Source organism: Gordionus sp. m RMFG-2023, chromosome 4 (assembly GCF_954871325.1).
Source record: "Gordionus sp. m RMFG-2023 chromosome 4, tfGorSpeb1-WG-v2, whole genome shotgun sequence".
Taxonomy (NCBI): Eukaryota; Metazoa; Nematomorpha; class Gordioida; order Chordodea; family Parachordodidae; genus Gordionus; species Gordionus sp. m RMFG-2023.
Window position 1 is genome coordinate 29,622,488 of NC_088778.1, and position 23,770 is coordinate 29,646,257.

Below are 23,770 nucleotides of genomic sequence, written 5' to 3' on the forward strand. Positions count from 1 at the left end.
TTGATTTATTCCAAACAATACCAGTGGCATAGCAGTAGGTAGGAACTATTTTCGGGTTTGCATTCTGAACCCCTCATAACATTATGACATTTTTAAATATCAAAATTCAAACATCTATTCTTTTTTTAAATCAAGATAAGATTATTTTACATCATGGATTAATGTTCTAATATTTTTTTACATGGGTGTCAATAATTTATTTTTATACTGATTATGATAAAAAATACTTATAATCGCTAAAATTATATCTAAAAAAATATATGCAAATATTTTTGAGCTGGTTCCCAAGAAGGGACCATAATTTGTATTTTGAAGTCTCAATTTCCATTTTTTTGGCTGAGAAATAAAATATTTTGGGTGGTTAATGAAAGTTTTTATTATTTTAGTTTAATATGAAGAATACCTTGTGGTGTACAAAACGATTGAGGTAAAATAAAATATAATTTTCGAATTTCAGTCCTTGAGCGAATTTTTTTAATTGCATGCACCTCAGATCGAGTTTATAAATTACATGGAATCTGGTTTTGGGTTGAGCCGATTTCTACGACTTCGACTAGGATTCTGGGTCGAAAAAAACCAACAATTTAGCAACACTACCCGTTAGTAATTGAATGAGGACCACAAAAAAATAACAACTACGATGTTCGGTGGCGGACTGGCCATAAGATCAATTGGACATTTTGTCGAGGTCGCAAGAAGTCGATGAAAAAGAAGCCGATCAGAAAAAATATTTTTTCTTTATCATAATAGTTATGATTTTTCTCTTATGTTATATTTCCTTTTTAGTATTTTAGAATATCACATTTTATCAGGATTATCATTTAAATAGTGCTATTTTATAGGTTTTTCAAGAAAATGCTCGTGCGTTTTGATTGTTATTGTTTATCTGAGGCAGTTTTACAGGAATGCGTCTACATAAGTGGGAGGGGTAGGGTCAGTTTGCAAATTTTTTGATGGAGGTAGGGGGTAGCTTTTTGGGGTGATATAATAGGGGTAGGATAAATGGGTGGGGTTATTTATTAAATTTTTAGATGAGATAGGGCATAATGTATTGCCTTAAAAATTAATACTTTTAGTATAGACCTATTATAATTAGATGGCACACAATCATATACATTATTTTCCAAATAAAACTTACTGGGTCATTTTTTGCTATTCAGTTAAATGTAATATCAAGGGGTTAAAAATTCTATCAGTAAACTCATCGTGCCAAAATAATATATTATAAATCCATTAATTGTAAATGAGGGAGTTTTTATATGAATTCATGTTATAAAAAATAACTCTTACATTCAAAATATTCTATGGTTGGCAGTAGAACAGTAATCATTTAAATTTTTTTTTTAATATAATGATAGGAATGCAATTATTATTAAAAAGTTTAATATGGGAATATAGCCGTCGAAGCTGGGGGAATTTTTTGGTAGATACAGCTGTTTGAGAGGAGGTTGCATCCAGTGAATATCCTGTAGACGCTGTTTACAGGACAACCTTAATAAATTTTTTTAATTAACATTGTAAACTAAATATTAGTTAATAAACTAGTTTATCTTCAATGCCACGTTGGTTTTAAAATTTAAGTAATAGCTTTCATCAATTTCCTGTCAAGAGTTGCTTTAACACAAATAATATTTTTTGAATTTCTATAAAAAAAAATCAGCATTTTTTTAGAATTTAATATAATACATAAATTCCTTCAATCAAAGCTTCCCCGCAATTAGCGTCTACATGACAAGATTTTCACTGGATGCAAACCCCCTTCAAAAACCTTTGCCTACCCCCCTAATTTCAATTAAATTCTCCATTATTTACAATGAATTAATTATTATTGCATTATGAGCTTGCTGATATATCTAAACCTTTTAAATTACATTTAAAAGGATAGCAGAAAGTTTTATTTGGAAAACAATGTGTATAATTGTTTGCAATATATAGATTTAATCGATGAATTGTATTATAATAGTTCTATAATAAAAGTATTAATTTCTACAGCAATAAATTTTGTACTATTTCATCTCAAAATTCAAAAGATAATCCCCCAAAAAATTTATCCTACCCCCATTAAAGCCGCCTACATATACCCCCCTCAAAAAATAGGATGCAAACTGTTCCTACCCCTCCCGCTCATGTAGACGCTGCCCGCAATTTTACTAACGCATTAAAATTATTTCAATATGTATCAAATGTAAGAACTAATAATTAAACTTTAAATAATACTCAGACATCTTACCCATAATAACTACTTGTACAAGTGAAAAATTATTTGCCTACACGGACCTATATTTTATTTGAATTTAAAATAATTTTTTACCAATATTAAACAAAATTTATAATATTTTTATTAAGTTAATTTTATCAATACCTGATTTGTATTTTTGATAATGAGTTAATAAGAGAATTCAACAGGGATTACATATTTTTTTACCTCTTTTTTTTGATAATAACTCGTTGAAAACATAGAAGTTAAATAAATTTTATTTGTCTGCTGCCTTTAAACTTTTCAATATATAGAAATCAAGATCAAACTTTCGAATCTCTTTAAGCGCGCACTTAATGGGGTTTGGTCAATCGCTGGGTGGTTGACGCTAAATTCAAGATCATTTATATGTCCGACACATTTAAAAAAAAATTTTATTCTTTTATATATGATAATTATAAAAATTGAAATATGAATTTTCGATTAGTTCTTCCTTTTAACAAAATCTAAAAAATATGCCGATAATAATCTCTAATAGTGTATATTTTATTTTTAATTTTATTTATCTATTTTTTGTTAAAAAAAAATAAATCAATTAACAATTTAAAACCATATATTATTAAAAATTTATATCGATGTGCTAATTCACGCCGTTAGCCGCCGATTTGATTTTTAAAAACTATCATCAGAACTTTTAATATTAAACATAAGATCCCATTCTTCTTTATAATTGTGGGTCAAATTATATACTAAATCATCCGAAAGGCTCGTATTATATTCATCATCATTTTTGAATAAACACCGGGGTACGTGAATATAACATTTTCTCATTTTGTGCCGGCAAAGGGTTTGTAAAGCTGTCCATAAAAAAAGAGAATATAATATATCATTAAATTATTTATTTTAATTTTTAAATATTTTTCCATGGTTTTCGACATATTATGAGAGCATAAAATACGTATAAACAATATATTTTTTTTAAATATTTTATTCCCATTCAATTCGAACATCATAGGAAAAAAATTAACCTAAAAGAATCTCTTAACCCTTCTATTATTACGGTTCTTTGAAACAAGGTCCATTTTAAACGGAGCATTTATTAAAATATTATAATTTAACAAACTACACTAATAATTTATTTCAATAAAAATCAACTGAATATCTATATAAAATAATTTTTCCAAATTTTAGATAAATTTTATTTGTTTAAAATAATATGGTGTAACAATGGTAGCGTATAAAAAAAATATGTTATAATATAATATTCGAAAATAATCAAAAAATAATTAATATTTTATGCATAAATTTGAAAATTATATTATTGTTTAAATAAATAAATATAAGTATCATGAGTAAACAAAGATTTATATATTTCCCTGTTACGGCCAGATTATCTTCATAATCTTCAACTGATTTATGGCAATAATTTCATTAAAATGTTAGGATTATTGTTAACCATTCGAGAAATTTATAAAATTCATCTTCTCCTTTCCTCATCTGAGTTTTCTGTTAGATAAACATCTCTTCGTTTAAAAATGAAAAATGGCGAATAAGGGGATAAAAATAAAGGCTCCCAACTGAACGCCCAGATACTGTTTAATATGGCGGTTGAACGATGAAACGTTATTCATAACTAGCATAGATCATATTATCTTGTGTCAGAATATATATAATTCGCTCAAAAAATTCTTAGAATTTAATTGTAAAATTTCTAAATGAATTATTCCTTATTTTATTTTTATTAGAAATGTGATATGCTCATAAATATGTTCCTTTCAAGTTTCAATTAATTGTGCATATCCGATTTACATTTTTTAATTACTCCTTTTTATATCAATGAACAAACAGATCCTCTGATGGTATTTTGGAAAAGAAAATAAAATTACAGAATATCATTATTCTAAACCCCCCTTTCACAGTAGAATTTGATTTCGCATTATTTCCCAAATCTTATAAAGCAGTTCGTCGTAAATATTAAGAATTTATGGGAAAAAACACAACTTTCTTTTTATTCAAAAATTAAAAATTTGTTCGAAAGAATGATAAAAATAGTGGGGAATCGACATTTTTTTAAATAATATTTTCTATGATGCTCGAGTTGAATGGGAATTAAAAGAATTTTTTTAAATGTTTACGTATTCTCTTCATATTATTCATAAGTTTTTGTTAGAAAAAATTGGGGTAAGTCCAAAACGTTTAATCAATTAGAATACAAGCAAATAAAATCATTTTTAAATATGATTATTTCGTAAAATTAACGGTTAATAATCTTGATCCATAAAAATAAAACCCTGATATAAATTGAATAATTTAACAATGTTATTCTATCCTTTTACTTGAAATGATTCTTAACAATAATAGAAAACGTATTTGATATAAGCTACTTTAAAAAAATCTTTAATTATAAAGGATCAAATTTGCCAAAATATATTATAAGTATATAACCCTGCAATCACAGTTTAGAGCGAAGTGTACAAAATTGAATATAAATTACTATATTTATAATGATGTATACATCGCCGCGAATAGGCATTAATCGTGAATGCGGATTAAGATTAGTTTATGCTCAAGTTACAGGAAGATCATATTTTAATGCAACTAAAATATTCAATCAATAAATTCACTTTTCTCGGGATATATTTTATCAATATGTATTATGAAAATTAAAATCAAAATGGTGATTTAATTTGGATAAACAGATTTTTTTTTTAAAATTTTTTATAATATAAAAATTATCCCATGATTTAAAAAACAAATCTAACTTGGAATTTTGGGATTAAGATCTTCGATTATTTTTCTCCATCTTTGAGCTGCTTCTTCTAATGCAGGTCTGGCTTCAGTTGCGATAGCACCTAACCCATTCAAAATGCCAAATTTAATATTAAATTGCAATCTCATCTTTTCATTGCACTGGGAATAGTTCATTTGTTTTTCAATCCTTCTCATTATTTCCGAAGGGGTACTTCTGCGAGGACTTATAATACATTCCAATAAGTATTGGTGGTAGGCATAAGCTTCATTTAAACATTTTAAATCTGTTTTAATCATACCTCTATATATAAGACCAGCATAGACGCTGCATCGCATGGCCCTTGGGAAACCCACCGGTAAATCATTATTATCCACAGGATCTTTTAATAGTCCAACATAGCAACATTTACAAATATGATGACACCATAATTTACCTATTCTTGCTAAGGTAACATAAGCAGAAGGAATTCCTGAGTATGAATCTATAATAAAGTATTTTTTCTTTAAGGCTAATAATTTTTCAGATGTCTCTCTCTCAGTTGTATTTATAATTTTGTCAATTTTAGTACCCCTGGTAGCAAATATCTTTGCCAAATATGTCATGTCCTGAGTCAATACCACGCCACTTCCTGCGATACTATATAGGCATCGTAGCATTTTAGTAGCTTCTATTGAAACTCCGGCAATTTTAGATGTTCCATATCTATCCATTAGTTCTCTAACGTTAAAATATTTTAAAATATCAAGTCAAGTTTCATAACATACCATTTTTTGTCATGTTCAGAGATCTATCCGACCCAGCCCAAATTTTTATCTTAAAAAACTTAGAATTCAGGCATATTTAATTTGTTTTTATTTCTTCTTCATAAAAAAAAATAATCGTGAGTCGAGTACCTAAAATTTTACGGGCCGGTTCAGGTCGGTTTCTAAAGTACACAAACAACAAGTAATATTGATTAAAGGTTTACTAGCACGATGGCTTACTACTACAAGTAGGAAACGAAATATTATTATCTTCAATCGTTCAAAATATTTTTTTCCCCTTTTTGGGCATAGTATGCCTCGCATTTACTAATCAAAAACGATGCCTAAAAACATCAACCCCAGAAAAATAGGTGTTCGATACGATATCTCTATTAGTGTTGTTAAATGGCTCGTTTTGAGCCGATTTTTAAAAAAGGCTTACTATATATTTTATCCAGAAAAATATTACGCAAGCCTGAAGATTTTGTTCATAGAAGGAACAAAGGTCTAAACATATATTATCGAAATCTCGAGGCTAAGACAATATTTTTCTGACTTAAATATCGAGTTAGCCGTTTTTAAAAATCGTCTAAAAACGAGCCGTTTAACAACACTAATCTCTATCGAAGTTAAAAGGGATGATAGATAGACTGATCAAGTGACGAGGTTAAAATAAAATATGAAGCTTATAGCAATTCAAATGTATTTCTCATATTGGGAATAGAATAGTGGGAAGACATTTTTAAAAAAATAGTTATACACTTTATATTATTAGTATTAGGGGTTTCAACTCCTATAAAAATTAGTCTTGCACAATTTTTTCTAAACTTTATGTAGTATAATATTGTTTTCTAATTTTAATTTAAAGGGCATAAAACTCGATTCAAGAAAATAAGAAACAACTAATGACAGGATTTTAGTAGGAAAAAATTAATTTAGTAGAGTATGATGTGATTTACTTACTTTATTTTATGTTAATTTTTTTTAAAGTGTTATCAATTTGTATGCTGTACATTTGATAAATTTTTAAATATCAAATTTAAAAAAATTATAATTTAAAAATTTTTTTCAAGCCATAATTCTTGGTTGTATTTCAAATTGTGCAATAAACAACTTTGCATCAGTGTAACAAAGAGTGGTCGGTAGGGGGGCGAAGATGTTTCTATCCCCTTTGAAAATTTGAATTCTTGTAAATATCATTCTAATAAAAATACCCATGCACCCATATCCCTAAAATATTTTACAATATTTAACTTAAAAAAAGGAATAAGGTAATTGTTGATATTTATTGTTATTTGAATATTAATCAAATTCAAACATTTTTATATATGAAATAACTAGCCATGCCCAATATATGATAAATCTTATTTTAAATATCAAATTTAAAAAAATTATAATTTAAAAATTTTTTCAAGCCATAATTCTTGGTTGTATTTCAAATTGTGCAATAAAGAAAACTTTGCATCAGTGTAGCAAAGAGTGGTTGGGGGACGAAGATGTTTCTATCCCCTTTGAAACTTTGAATTCTTGTAAATATCATTCTAATAAAAATACCCATGCACCCATATCCCTAAAATATTTTACAATATTTAACTAAAAACAATAATTTGAAAGAAAATTAAGTAAATGTTAATAATTTTTTAAATTAATGACTATAATTAACATTCTATAAAAATAAACTGTGACAAACCCAAATTATTTTTAAAAATTTCAAATAATAATACCAAAATTTTAATGCCCAGGCTGGCCCTTTAAAATTTTATGAGATATATGACCTGGTCTATAATTTTTAATTTTCTATAAAATAGGGAATAATTATATTTATAGACTTGATTTAATTAGGCAGTTCTTTTAAAAAAAGGAATAAGGTAATTGTTGATATTTATTGTTATTTGAATATTAATCAAATTCAAAAATTTTTATATATGAAATCACTAGCCATGCCCAATTTTTATGAAATTATCCAACCCATTAATTTATTTGCTTAGCCAGTCCCATTATATAACCCAGCCCTGTCCACTGATCTGATGTGATATCAAATCTGATAATGCATAGTAAAATTAGGGGAAATCTTAGAAAAGATTAAGAAATTGAATTTGAATCTATTTTTGTAATACTAAAAATTTGCAGATGGAAAGCATGATTTGGAAGTGTAATGAATATTGATTCAGTCAAATATAATGATTTGAGGTTTTGGTTCCTAAAAAGTATCAGTTCCATGCTAACCTTAAACAGATCTGAAGAGTTTCACATACATAAACTAGAGTTATACATAGTAATGTTTTAAGATTTATCATTAAAATCCATTTACAAAGCAGTTAATATATTTTTAAAATTATTTTCCTAAAAATATTATTGAGTGAGGTGTATATTTAAAATATTTTCATGATTTTTTCTATGTAATATAATCTATAAAGAGAGAATAAAAAAATTAAATGAATTTTAATAAAGGAACTATATAATTTTGTTTATTATATATTATATATTTGAATAATCACATTTGTTATTAATATATTTTTTTAAAATTTTATTCAAAATTGTGTATATTTACAACATATTAAAATCTTTAAATCTCATGCAAATTTTAAAATATTCATCAAGTATATTGTTTAAACATTCTTAAATTTTGGCATAAAAATTAACATGTATAAAAAATATAGCAATAGCCAATTTCAAAGCAAAAGAACTTGATTTAAATGTGATAATAAATATTTTTATAAATAAAAATGAAAGAAGAAATGTATTATATCATTCACAAAATAAATATATTAAATTTAGTTATTTTCATTAAAAAAAAACTTTAAGAGAAAGAAAAAAATAACTAAACTAAATTAAAATTAACTATTTTTTTTACAATTAATTAAATTTTATTATGTTTTTTATAAAGTTTTGAACAAATTTATTTAAAAAAATTCTGACTTCATAGACTTTTTTTTATTAGTGGCCACTTCTGTGTCAAAAGTATATGAAAAATGAATACTAACATTCAACAAGTTTTTATTATAATGTTATCTAATGTAATCAGTAATTTTTTGGTTTTTTATTAATTATTTGAGGTTAAAATGCTTTAATTAGAATCAGGCAACAGAATTTCAATTTGAGGATGCTGTTTTTTTTTAATTTCCAACATTAGCAAAAAAATTAATAAAAATATTCAAAAAAAAATCGATCTAAAATTGGCAAGAAAAATAATTTTACCTAAAATTTGCAAAAAAGGACTTATCTAAATAAAATTTAATATTTTTTAAGTGAATCTCCAAAATTTTAAGAGGGCTTAAGGCTCTATTCACATGTCTCTACATTATTAAACACATTTATAAAATTATGATAATATTACTTGGGAAAAAAATTTGAATTTTAAAAGGATAAAATAAACCAATAAAATAAGATTTAAAAATCAGAATGAGTGATGGCCCTTAAATTTGATGCCTGACAATAAACTGATAAATTTATTATAACATTTCGGTAATTATTTCATTATATAAAAAATGGCTTTTGTTTATTATTTCAGTATTTTATTCTAATTGCCAGTATTTAAAACATATTTATTCAACATAAATAACAAAATTAATGACATGTCAAGATCAAGATTCAGTATAAAATTTGGGTAAATATACGGTGGTATAATTAATATATTATATATATATATATAGTAAAATAAAATAAAATTTAGTATTGTTTAGAAAATCTACTACATTACAATATCAACATATAGAAAAGTAAGCTTTTTATAAGCATCTTAGAATTTTTTTCATGAGACATGATCTGAGTGTATAAGAATTAAATAATTTGTATAAATATATTCCCATTTTCTAAGCTTAAAATTATTAATTCGAGTATTTTTGTTTCATGTTTTTTTCTTTGAGAATTTCTATTTTATGTGGGTCTTCTAGTCCTTGGGTAATTAAGCAGCGAATATTTTTAGTAATTTTTTTGTTCAGGACATTTAGATCCGGGATTGGCTCAAACTTAAAGTCCCATTAAAACTAGCTTTACTAATTATTATATTAGTTAATATTTTAAACGTATAAAAAATAATTTTGAAGTTCCTTGGCTTTAAAAACCTTAAAATAGTACTGAAAAAAAGTTAAATAGTATTTTAGTATATTTTAAAATTAAATAAAATAAAGTTTGAAATGCTGTTCAAAATAGAGGAAATGCAAAGTTTTTATCTCTAAAAATTTTTCTAATTTTTTGAAAAGGATTTTTCTTTAAATTTTATTTAAAATTTAAAATCTTTGTAATAAAACTTTTATGGTTGTATGCAAAAAAATATTTTTCACGACTGAAATCACAAATTTTATGATCTTCCTTAAAAAAAACCTTCGTATGATCTTCAAAATTTTTTCCTCAAAATGTTGTGCAAATATATCTTCAAATTAACTCAATTTTTTCAAACTCTGCTAAACCATAATTTTATAATCATAATTTTGTCATGCAAACATTTCTAAATTTAGATATCAAAATTTTATATTTTATAAAAAAAAATTAAATAATTATTTAAAAAATTTTTTTGCTTTTAGATGTACAAAATACTAAGATCTATAATCTTATATTAAAATGGGATCAAAGGGTTTTACATGACCGATAGTTCAACTAGCCCTGTCTCCCCTTTTACGATCCCCTTTTCATTTAATGATTTGAGATTAATATTATGCTAATATAATATCGATGCAAATTGCAAGACTATAACTTTAATATAAATATTCGGCAGCATTTCTAAATGTCAAAAATCTTAAAACTAGAATAGAATTAACCTCAAAGTAAAAAAAATTCACAATTTAAAATTCTACAAATTGGCCCAAATACATATTAATTAAATATAATTATATTGCGTAGTAAAAAAATGGTATTTTATTTACTACTCTTTTCCAAAACTTAAAGTGCTTGAATTTCCTTTCTAAAACTAAAGACTTTTAACTCGGATGGAAACATAGAAGTTAAAGAAAAATATTTTTCATTATGTCAGTTAAAAAATAATGGAAATTCCAATTTCTTACTAGACTCAAAAGTCTAACAGCTTCTTCCTAATCCTAAAAATTTTTTGAGCTCAAACAGAGGTTTCTAAATTTCTTTCTTATTTATACATTTCCAAATTGGAGTATAAAAAAATCGAAATTACTATTTTTTGCCAGAGTCCAAAGATCTTGGAATATCTCTGTAGTACCAAATATTTAGACTCAAATGAGGTATTTTAATTTTTTCATTTTATATAATTTTCTTTGTATAGTAAAAAAATAATACTAAATCTCAAATTTCTAACTCGACCCTAAATGATGTCTTAGAACTTCTATCTCAGCTCCATAAGCTCGGAGTTCAAGCCAAGGTATTTACAAAAATTCATATGATTTATTTTTCCGTTCAGTAAATAATAATGGCAAGTGCAAATTAATTATCAGACCGTAAGATCTTAAAATTTCTGTCTAATATCAAAAGCTTAACTTGGCTCAAAACGGGTATTTATAATATTTTTTAATTTCTTTGTGGAGTAAAAAAAATAATGCAGGTATTAATTTCTTACTAAACATAAATGTCTTAGAAAATTCTTTCTGATACCTAAAATGCATCTAAACAGAATACTTGAGATTTCATATATACTTTTTTCCTCATAGTGAAAACAAAATAATGGTAATATCAATTTATTATTAGACCCTAATATCTTAAGACTTCTCTTTAATAGCAAAAAACTTTTGGATGGGCACAGAACAAGATACTAAACCCTTATGCGGGCCTTTGTTATCTTTGATGGAGTTAGATGAGACCCATTGGACATTGGCTCTTATCCAACTAGACTCAAATAGGCCTGAGTCATGCAATTCTAATACCAAGACCCTTTAACTCAGTTTAAAACGGAGTAGTTTCCAATGTACCCAAATGCCTTAAACCTTCTTTCTAATATTAAAAAGCTCGGGCAGCATATTTTTAATACCAAATAGAACAAAATATTTACATTTTTGTTAAATGAACGGTCCCAGCGGATGGGCTCAGCGAGCCAATCTCATGCCCGACTTTCTGAACTAGATGAGACCTTTTGGTCCGAATCCTATCTATAGTTCATACTGTTAACTTGTGTTTGGGCTTGTATGAGAATCAAACCTTATTCAAGTCTAAAATCATGTTTAGAGTAAGAAATTTAACAAGGCTCGTATTGCCAAGTAGGAAACTATACGAGTGTGGGAGACTATCTTAGTTATCTTGACATCACTATATGAGGGCCTCTTTTTGCGTTTTTTACTCCCCTTCTTATTATGTTTTTTTATTAGTTTTTTTTTGCATTATATCGATTAGAAACCTGCATCGGTCCATCTTTGATAATAGTAATTTTAGGCCAAAAAAATTATGGTGGACCGATCATATTATTTAAACTACTTATTACGAAAAAAACATTTTTTACTCGAACCTTTTTATTTCTAACAATATTACGAATGTTTTGACGCAATTTTATTATGCCCGCAAAATAAAATATGCAAGAGATCGCTAATGGCAGTGTTAATTGATTTATAAATCTAGCAATCAAACCCAAATTGAATAAAGCCTTATTACCTCACATGATAAAGAAAAACAACTAATTGATACACAAATTTATGGGAATATCACTGAAAATAAGTTCTATAAATGTGCAAAATTTGCATTGAAAATTTACAATATAATTTCAACATAAAATTGAACCGATAACTTGACTTTTATATTGATTGGAGGAAACAATCAGCTAGGATCAATAAAAAAATTATCAGAGTTTTCCAAAGAAGAATAGTTGCCAATTAGTGAATAATTCAGGAGTCACTTCTTAGCTAATCCTTTATATACCAATTTGACATTGGAGCCATATTTAAAGGTTTTCCAAGACGTTGATCGAAATATAATAAATTATGATTGCACGAATTCCATTTCTCACGCAAATGTAGCTTTAAATGTTTGGTATGGGAGACAAGTAGATATTAACAAATCAGCTTGCATCGCCTTAAAAAATCTTGTTTTATTTAAATCTAAAATTTGTTCGTTATTGTATAATCATAACAAAGGTATTGAAAAAATTATTGAGTTATTGACACAATTAAATACTTATTTATGCTATTTGATTGAAAATTATTGTCAAAATTTCTAACGTTGTTTTCAAGACCTTGTATCAAACATTTAGATGTAAAAATATAAAGATATTTTGGTAAGTGTATTAAGAGAACCATCATATAAATATTTATAAAGAAAAAATTCGGATAAGAATGTTAATAAATGATTTGATTATAAAAGCGTCTAAAATGATTATTTATGACATTGACATAAATGATAAGACAAATATAATAAAATCACCAGCTTCCGCATTAACCTTTAAATTTAATTTATCATTTGATCAAGACATGGAGAAATTCAATAATTGAATTAGGCGATATATTTTAGTTTTATGCCTCGTGGCCTGATTTAAAACATTTATTATATAAATTTTACTAACGATTCTCTGTTCGCAAAATACCATATCCGGTTTAGTAACTCATCTTCGTTCATCAAATATAAATATTGTTTCCAACGAGTGCGCTATTATCTGCTCAGTGTCAATAATTTTGCCAAATCGAGATATTGATAATTTTAAATGTGTTATCAAATTGAATGGAGCTCTTACAATGTTTAAATAAATTATTACGATCCAAACACAATACTACATCTATTTATTCATGGAATATTATATTGAATTTATATATTTAAATATTTTGAAGGATAAATTAGAATTTCAGGACGAAATTATAAGCAACAACTTGAATGAAGAGATATATCCATGCAATATCAACCTTGAGCTACTGATCTTAAATCAAACTATAGATTCTATTTTTGATCGCTCTCTTTATGACCGATTTAAGAGTTCTGAAGAAAATAGTAATTATCAGAATTTTATGGATGTTAAGGGTAGATTTTACGATCAAGAAAATAATATAAAAGAAATGTATGAAGATAAAAAATTGATGAACCTTCCAGAACAAACTCCTAGAATGTTTTCTCGGTAAAGTTCCATAATGTCCATACCAGTGAGTGTGATAAGGATTCTCATAATGATAGATCTGACGAAATAAAATCCCAAGCTCTGCTATTCAAAGTTATGACTCTCAAATAATAATGGATTCTATTCTAACATCCTGTCCTCATTGCAAATAAATCCTATTTCAATAAAAAATTATTCACACCGTAACAATCAAAATAAATTGGACAATAATGAGTTTGAAAATGCTATGAAGTCTTATGCAACGGAAGGCACTCCGTACCACTCCACTAGACCACCATCCCCATATAAAAATGATCCTATGATCCTTATGAAAGAAAATCAATATTATTTCACTCAACAAAACACTTATGATGACGAAAAATTAAAAGCATATTATGTTGATGATACACCGACATCTATATATTACCCAATATCCTCTAATAATTTTGTTAACGATATAAAATATAATAATTATGGAATACTAGAGATTACCAATAATTTAAGGCTATTTCCTGAAAAATTATTTTTCAAATTTTTCCATTAAAATCTGTTTAAAGTGGTTGGTTTTTTTAAATCTTTTGACCACAGATCGGACTCCACGTGATTTGTTAAAATAAAAAAAAACATATATGTCTTATTGAAAAATATGCATTTGGTAGTACCTATCAAAGAAAAAATTGTAAAATATCGATTAACTAGGTACTTTGCAGTAAGCATCATTAAATTACAAACGATGAAAGAAATATTAAATAATTTATTATACGTCGATAACCCACTATAAATTAACAATGAAAATTTAATTTTTTTTCCTATAAATTTTATACAATAATTTACTTTTTTTTTAAAAAAAAACACACAGTCAAGATATAGTAAACTTTTTAACAAAATTTTGTTTTTTTTTTCAATCTAAAACTTTTCGCAAAACCAGAATAATATCAAAATCTACGGTTAAAATCTTGTCTTCCATTCCTTTTAATGATACAACATCTTGCAAGTTTGATGTCGGTGGTAATGAAATAATGTCTTCGAGGTGCCAACGAGGCGACTTAAACAATAGATACTTTAATCGATAATAGCTGTACACTCTGTGGGATCCCCAAATCAGTAGCCCCAAATTTTCGGCCATGTATCCTTCATCATTATCATTGGGATCATTAATCCCTTCCATCAATTCCGTCAAAAAAGTCTCTCGATTTATTTTGGCGAATCGCGTGATCGGAACGTTGAGGAATAATAAACCTTTCGGTTTTAATAAGCACCACATTTGAACCATCAAAATGGCGTCGGAGACTGAGTTTACTTTTAAACTCATCATATTTTTGAAACGCGACTCATTATCGTAATCTTTTCCTGAAGCCATTCTCTTTCCATCATTCGTTGAGTCTTCTTCCAAGAGACTTAGCCTATGAAACGAAGATTCAAGAGTTATAATCATAAAATCTAGAGCCATTTTTCTTTCCCGGCTTTCCCTCAAATAATACACGGGATCGATGTCGAGATTACTTTTTCTCCTATGTTTTCTTGCATCGGTGATCCCAAAATACGATTGAAACAATTTTAAAGGATTGTAATAGAGGGCCCATAAATGGTTCAATTTATTGGCTTCATTTAACGTTTTCACTCCTCTCTCGACTTCGTAAAAGTTTGATATAATCATTTTACGGGGTACCACTTCCCCTTCGAGCATTTCTCTTAAAATCGCGTTTAATAGGATGGAATTTTGAAATTTGACTTTAGAATGTTTTCTTCTTCTTTCAATCTTATGGCGGCTGATTTTATCCCAAAATATTACGCCCTTTTTTCGAAACATATGGCTCTTTCCATACTTATCGATTACACTTTTGAATAGTGTCTTCAAAGCATATTCCCTGTCTTCCTCGTTTTCCACAGTCGGTTTACAGGACATTGGTTCTAGAAGTAAATGACTCGCATTAATGTTATCTCGCAGAGTAAACTCTTTATTGAGCGGAAATATGGCTAGAACTTCGCGAGAAGATGGTGGTAAGGCAAAAGTATGAGTCGTGTACAGATAATCTGCCACGTTTTCGCTTTCGTTTAATTTAGGCAACAATTTATTAAAAAGGGGTAAACGAAGTTCGTCAACAAGTATTAGCGACTTTCCGAAGTCGCTAAATTCTTGTATCAGATCTATGGAGAGGTCTCGAGGATTTATAAGTGAGGATGATTGACGTTTACGGGAAGTTTTGTGAAATTTGGTCTTATGTACAGCATCACGCTTGTCCCTTCCCTTGTTGTCACGTACAACATCCATGTTAAGTCGGATGTCTTCGATACTCTGTTTGATGGATTCGAAACACTGCAAAATTCTGTCGGGATCGATTTCGTCCGACGTCGTTGGTAAATAATCTTCCCACGTTTCGTCATCGTATATAACTTTATCGCTCGGTTTAAAAAATGATTTCCTGTTTGTAGTATTAATATCTTTCTTTTTTTTCCAGAAAATGATTTATATTTAAATATATATATATATACCTATGTTACCGGGCATAAAAATTCAGTCAATCTGTATATAACATTTTTGGTAAATAAATTAGAAAAATAACCTAAATGTTTATGATCCAAGATCAAATCTAAATTACTACAAAATCAGATCTTCAAATTTTTTAAAAAAGTGTCCGACAAATTTTTTTTTTTGATATTTTTCTAACTTTTTATACTATTTTATTTAAGGCGCGTTATTTTTGGCTTACATTTTTGAAAATCTTATTATTGTCGGGAATGTTCTCGAAAATGTTTAAAAATACCTATCTTATAAATTTGTGATAAAGGTATAACACATTAGATCCCTGGATAAATTATCGAGAGTTTCGAATTGGATTTGAATAATATTCAAATATTATACTAAAATATAATATATTCGTATTCGAATATTAAAATAAAATATATTAAAATATAATTTGACTAATTAAATAATATTATCTAACATTTTAATATTTTTATATTAATTTTTCATTTTATAGTTTAATTTTTTAAAATTTTCGCCATATATTTTTGAGGAAATCTTCTTGCCTTGCTTTTGACTTTTTTAAAAAATTATCTATTTAATATACAGGGATTTGAAGCTAGACCCTGAACCATCGTATTTTTGCTGGACCCAAGCCCAGACCATGACACTTTTTTAAAAAAGGAGGGTTCAAGGGTTCTAGGTGTCAAAAAAAAGAATCATTTTCTATCTCTTGACATTTTTCAAAATTTTCCGGTTTTTTTATACTTTCATTTTATTAGGTAATATCTTGTTTTAATTCATATTAATTTTAGAAAGTGAAATATAGTAAATTTTATAGAGTTAGTTAGAGGTACGCAGGCTGGCCCAAACTTCGAGTTGGCATAGTCGGGTATTCTAAAATATTTTTAACATTGGGCTGGCTTGGGAGGCTGAATTTTTAATATTCTTCAGGCAAAATGAGCTGACCAGACTTCAATTTATTAAAAATAATAGTTTCATTTCATAATATCGTATATTATATATGTATATGTTTTAATTTAAAAATAAATTTAAATAAATAAAGAAGCAAACCAGCCCATTAAAATAATTTTTAAACCCTAGGCGGAAGGGGCCGGTTAAACAAAATCAAGCGGGCAGGCTTTTTGGCTAAAAACCCGCCCATTGCAGGTCATGTTTTTAAAAAATCGACTCAAATAGAGCCATTTAACAACACTACCTGCAGACCCGGCCCTGGTATATTAGAAGGAGCTAAAATACGGCCCGGACTTAGGGCAGCGCCTGCAGGTCTCTAATATATAATATATATAAGGGTGCAATTTTTTATTATATTTAACTTATTATTTTCTGTAAAATGAATGTTTTAAAATCAACAATAAATTATTTTCTTATTATTCAAATAGTGTAATTCAAAATTCTTGGCTTATACCAAAAAGCATATGCTTTTTTTATAATGTTATTGAATGAGTTCATTTTTAAAAAATATTATTCGAATAATATTCGGTCAAATTAGTATTCGTTTGAACGAATCGAATAATGTTCGTTAGTGAGAATAATTTTCGAATTGATGTTCGTATTTATTCGACAAATAAAATCGGCGAACTATTTATTATATTATATTGCCTTGCCGGCAACATTAACATAAAAAAGAATATATTTGTTTATTTAAACTTTCAGCTAAGTCAATCTCAATTATGTAATGCACACCCTCGTAAAACTAGCATTTTTTTTTAAGAAAAATTAAAAATTATTGTTAATAGAAAATATTTTCATATACAAAAGAAAATAGAATAAGAAAAAGGAAGATTTGGAAATTGTTATTTCAATTATATAAATAGTTTGTACTTGTCCTTCTTTGGTTGTCTTCAATATATAAAAATTAAATAGAGTTTTTTTTTTCTCTTTTGCCCTTCTTTTGTCTTGTCGTAAATACATAAAAATTAAATAAAGTTTTCTTTTGTTTTGATTTAAATATTTTTAAGGTTAACATATGGTTTTTGTGTTTTCTTTTTACTTAGGGGTTTCACTTACTTTTGAAGTCTATAATAGGGTGTTCGGCTAATACAAGTTAGATATTTAGGTCCGGGAGATAGCCCTGCATCCAATGGTATAATTAGAGTTCCGGAAAGTATAGGGGGGTAGGTTTTATCCCTAATTATGTAAGATAAAACTAACACAACTCCTTTCTGCAAAAACGTTCTTTTTTTCATAATTTGTGACAATTTTATTTTATAAATGCGCCTTTTATTTTCACTATATAAAGGTCAAATTTCTATATTAAAGATAAACTTTATTTTTTGGTTTTCAAATTTGCTGAAAATTATAATTATTTTTTGTACTTAAAAATATAATTTATAATGTTTTAATTGATGCTTCTTAAATTTTTTATGATTAATTATTTTCTTTTTTTTTAAATAAAAATTTAAAATATAAATGTTGTAGTTGCTTTTAATAATCTAAAATAAATGACGCATACCAAATCTCATCGAGACGTGCCACTTACCATTCTACCCACAACTGAAGCCCCAACACTTCAGAAATAATTTTTCTAAGAGTTTCTAAAGGCTGGTTAGGTGTGGTCGACGTCATTGTCAGAAATTAAAATATAATTAATCAAAATTCTAATGTTAATAAAGATACTAATCATTTTGATTTTATACGGCTCAAAAAAAATCTTAGAATAAGATATTCGAAATTTGCAGGAGTTTGATAAGGGTAGTGTTGCTAAACGGCGCGAAATCCACACAATTAGGCAAATGAGTGAAAAATGTATTTTAGACAGAAAAATATTCCTTATGCCTCGAGGTTTTGATAATAAATGTTCAAACCTTTGTACCATCTATGAGCGAAATATTTAGGGCTTGCATAATATTTTTCTGAATATAATATTGAGTCAGCCGTTTTACAACACTAGACAAGTATACCCAGAATAAGCAAATTTACTGTTTTTTTATAATTTAATCCCTAATTTAACAAAAATAGAACCAAAAATTAGTAAGTAAAAGCAAAAAGCGCCCAAATATAAATTTTTTTTTTGATTGGCCTGAACTTAAATTGTGATAAATGTTTTTTAAAAGAAGAAGAAAAAAAAAATGTAAGACACGAGAATTCGCGACAATGGTATCGCCTTACTATCTCTTATTAATTTGGTCATGTTAAAACCCCGGCCACTTTTTATATTTGTGGAGGACGAATATCTTCAAATACATAATATACTAAAAAAAAAAAATTAAATGTCTTTTTTTTTACCCAATTAATAGAATAGTCGAAATTAGGCGACGAAACGTAGAAACTTTTCAACATCGTGACTAGAGCGAAATTTATTACGCTCATAAAAACGAATAGGATCACTAATATAATAAAGATAGATAGGACATAAACTCTAGCCTTTTCCCGCAGTCCCAAAATTTCGATCATCATGTATTTTTATGAAATATTAAACATTATAAATTTATAATAAAACATTAATTTTTTTTAAAAAAAATAAAAAAAAGATAACTTAAATGAAAACAAATAATATGGGGAAAAATTATTTATTTTTTATAATAAAAAAAATTAACCTAATTTTTATCGCGATATAAATAAAATTTTCTCTACAATTAATCGAACTTATAATTATTTATCGAAGGTGTAAATTATTGTTTTAATACTTATTATAATTGACAATAATATAGGTTACCTTATTAACATTTATAGACCACTCTTATTAATCATTATCATAGGGTCCAAAATTAGTGTCAGGCCAGACAATTAACGATGGATAGCGAGACCCTCTCACACAAAGAGCTGGAGCTATAAATATAAGAATCAATTGAGGGAGTATAGTTCAAGAACTGTTTTCTTATTTTTTTTACTTCAACTTTTTAGGTAGTTTAATAGAAGCTGAATGACTAAATAACCGGCTGTTTAAATAAGTCGAAACCAGAACACAGTTTGCTAAACAAAACAAAAAATGTCTAAATTAAAAAAGATAAGAAATATGCCGAGATGAAACAATGATATACAGGGTAAAAAAGATAGAAAATTAGAATTGTATATTTTAAAAAAAGGAAGTGCATTGCATAAAAATTATTAAATAATTCAAAAATACATAAAATTTGGATTTTTTTGTAAAAAATAAAATCATTTGATTTTATTTATAGAACTAGACGCCATATAAAATATGTCCTTTATTTTGAATAATTATAAAAATAAATTTCTATATTTAAATAGTTCGGGCTGGGCCTGCAAAAATTTTTTGATAAAAATCGGGTTCGGGCCGGGTCGATAAAATTTATTTTAAAAAAAATTTCGGACCGGGCTTGAAAAATTAGGCCCGATGCAGATCACTAGTGTATACTGCTTAAAAAATGATTATAGAGATATACATCCAAAATTTTTATCAATTAAATTTTCAAGTTTTTCTTTATCGAGCATTTAACTATATCTACCAATAAATTTTCATAGTTGGGAAGTGAAAATTCGGTAGATAATTTTTTTGGGGCTGGACTATTACATCTTGATTGCTTAGAAATTTTCCCTCAAATAATGATTGTTTTCTAAATTTGTAAGTGTTGTAATTAGGTAAGATCGTTAATATCATTAACAAATTGACATTTGTCATAATACTTAAAAGCTACTCAAAGCTTCTCAACACTTCAAATAGGAATTTGAGACCATTTGGCTTTATAGAAATTTTTTTTTTTTAAATTTAAATTAGGTTATTAATATACCACTTTTAATGGCAAATAACCACCTTTAATATTGGAAACATAATAAGAAGCTAACCTCTTTATACTAAAATATAATCAGTTTTATATGCTAAATTTTTCTTCTCTCAAATCTTGATGTAAATCAAAATATGGAAAATGTTTAATTATCTTAGTATAATTCATAACTAATGTATCTTTGAAAGATACGAATATGTATTTTTTTTTATGACACTAAAATGTCGATTTTGTGGGTAAGGAATATGTTCAGATTTATCGCGTGAAGATATTAGTGCACGAGCCAACCCCAGAAAAATAAATTATTTTTAAAAAACTTATGCATTCAATAAGAAGGTTGTCCTAGTCCGAAAACACTTTCGGGCTTAGTAGAGATATATGGGTAAAGATTTTGCCGTTTTCTTATACGTCATTTTAAACGTCAATAAAAAAAAGAAAATTACCCTTCACTCTCCCCCATAAACCCCCAAAATAATGTATTTAATATAACAAATAATCTAAAGACTGTATTTTGAAATTGGAGAGAGGCGGGAGTTGTGATAACATCATTATCATTGTGGTAGGAGTAGATGGAGGTATTTTCGAATTGAATCATCTTTTTTGGCTAAATTTGTATAGGGAGGAAAGGGTGGGAAAGAGATAAATGGCATAATAGTAAGTATCTTGGAGGGGATAAGGGGCTGGAAGTCTCTGAGTGAACCCAAAGGCCTCCATTAAAATTTATGAGAGAAAACACCAACTAATGCCCCCCCCCCCCTTACTAAATCCTGAATATGACTTGCCTATATTTATCATTAAGACAAATATGATGTAAAAAAATTTCATAAATGGGTAACAAAAATTCCCAGTAATAATTGAAAGTTTAAAAATTCGATATTTTTTCATTCATCAAACTTAAGAATTTTTTTTTTTTAAAAATAGGTTGTCATTATTTCACTACATGTAAATATTTTCTTAATATTAAAATAAAAAAATATAGCGCATTGTCATACAGTACACCAGTGGAAATACTTTTTAGTGTGGTATAAATGTTCTTAAGCATAAACGGGAATGACTTGTGGATGAAAAGTTTGAGAATGTTTCATCATTGAAGTTTTTATATAACAATAGATTCCTAATTTCGACAGTGTGCACATTTTACATGAGTATAATAAAAAAATATCCCTTTTCAACAAGGTATTGGTATCCAGATATATTTGAAAAGCATCCTTTAAAAACTCTAGTGTAAAGTGCCCGATAGGGTCCGCAATCGGCTGGTTCTAGCCCCTGTCCCACTCGTTATTTTAATAAATTTTTATCCCGCCCGCTCATCAATGGCTTTCCACCCGTTGTTTTAAAATTTTTTTTAACTCGCCTGTCACCCGCCCAATGCTCAAGATATTTCAAAAAGCCCACTCATGTTACCCGGAGAATTGGCTGGCATATGGAGAGGTTGGCTAAAGTCCACATCCATTAGTGGCAGATAATTGGCATAATAACCACGCTTCTGCCTTTCTCTAGTGTAACGAAAGCGCTGTTGAGGTCAAAATTTTCTGTTTCTTCTATAGGGACAAAATGTTAGGATATTTTTGATTATTTTAAAAAAAATATTAATCTCCTTTCAGTCACAATTTTTGAATACTTCATTTATAAGGATTTTTAATGGTAAAATTATGACGGTGGTGGTGGGGGGGGGGGGTATTTCTATCAGATTACTAGACCTCGTTTACCGGCGCTATATCCTTCTATAGGGCTCCGAGCAATGTTTAATTTGTGAAATTTATAGTGTTAAATTGCACATGAGCGACATCGCGATATATCGCGTTTCGCTTTAAACGAGGCCTTATGATTGTGAATTAGGTTAAACCTGAGACAGAATGTTTTGAAGATATTTTTTTTTAATCAAGGCTAAAGTTTTCGATGGCGCCGAACGTTTTTTCAAAAATGTGATTTCATAAAAAAATATTAGATGGCGTCGTAGAATCTTTTTATATACAAAGAAAACTTATCATTTTAGAGGAAGGTTTGTGTGAGTCTCAGATGCTAAAACGTTGATTTTAAAAGCACAGCACGCTTCGACCTGGGAGCGATTTCTAATGGAACATATTTTTTTTGTGAGGCTAACAAAGGTGATTTTGTATTACATAATATATATAATAATTAATAAGTAGATATAACGATATAACGATATAAGCCAAGGAAAGATCTGAACTACGCATCTGTCCACTAATATATCACTCTGCACTCAGTAAAATAATCAAACTACCTACAATTTCTCACGCTACTCGAAAACATCAAAAATTTTTTGTATATATGGATAACATTACAACACTTTCTAATATTTTAATAAAACACATAAAAAGTAAATAATTCTCAACGATATACATCATTACTCAAAAATTAAGGTGGTAGTTTTTAAACGAGGTAGTTATGGTGTCTTTAAAAAGGTATAGTTCATTCCTCTCATCATAGTAGCAATGAAAAAGGATACAATGTGTTTGAAATAGACTCTTTTATAAATGTTGTGCCTTGTTTAATAATTTTAACTACACATATCGCATCCCCTATATTTATAGTCAAATGCGAAGATAAAAGTGGCGATTTAACAAGCTAATCGATCTAATAAAATCTTTTGTTTATCTTTTAATTATTTTAAAGGGAATGATAGGTGGTTCGAGATATTTTTAATTCCGATCATGATGGATAATTTAATATGGATAGATCAGTTGTTAAATCGAAATATATTTTGTAGGTTCCGCTATAAAAAGAAAAGGTATCTTTATATATTATATAAGTACTAGCTAATAACAAGTCAAGAATGACGGGGTTGAGGGGTAATTCGTTTGTGTATATGGTACTAAATATACTTTATTCATATATTTTATAAAAATATTAAAATTTAGGAGAAAAATCGATAAATTTGTGAATCACACCTCATAAGATATTCTTAATTTAATCTA

General features: G+C 27.5%; 2 protein-coding genes across 2 annotated transcripts; both read right to left on the reverse strand.

The window, feature by feature from the left end:
* Window positions 1-2,692: 2,692 nt before the first annotated feature.
* On the reverse strand, window positions 2,693-9,088 carry LOC135928500 (uncharacterized). The gene is made up of 3 exons (XM_065464964.1): window positions 9,030-9,088; window positions 4,960-5,666; window positions 2,693-3,054 (listed from the first exon to the last, which is right to left on the reverse strand). Exons 2-3 carry the CDS (start codon window positions 5,657-5,659, stop codon window positions 2,870-2,872), a joined length of 885 nt encoding a protein of 294 aa, XP_065321036.1. The 5' UTR covers window positions 5,660-5,666; window positions 9,030-9,088; the 3' UTR covers window positions 2,693-2,869.
* A 5,474-nt stretch (window positions 9,089-14,562) lies between these two features.
* Window positions 14,563-19,650, reverse strand: LOC135928807 (uncharacterized). The gene is made up of 2 exons (XM_065465271.1): window positions 19,375-19,650; window positions 14,563-16,107 (listed from the first exon to the last, which is right to left on the reverse strand). Exons 1-2 carry the CDS (start codon window positions 19,543-19,545, stop codon window positions 14,563-14,565), a joined length of 1,716 nt encoding a protein of 571 aa, XP_065321343.1. The 5' UTR covers window positions 19,546-19,650.
* Window positions 19,651-23,770: the final 4,120 nt, after the last annotated feature.

Coding starts and splice junctions, on each gene's coding strand:
- LOC135928500 (XM_065464964.1), bottom strand. CDS start 5,659: ATGGATAGATATGGAACATCTAAAATTGCCGGAGTTTCAATAGAAGCT. Junction 3,055..4,959: donor TCTTAATCCCAAAATTCCAA/GTTAGATTTGTT, acceptor TTTTATGGACAG/CTTTACAAACCCTTTGCCGG.
- LOC135928807 (XM_065465271.1), bottom strand. CDS start 19,545: ATGATGATCGAAATTTTGGGACTGCGGGAAAAGGCTAGAGTTTATGTC. Junction 16,108..19,374: donor TCGACTATTCTATTAATTGG/GTAAAAAAAAAG, acceptor TGGAAAAAAAAG/AAAGATATTAATACTACAAA.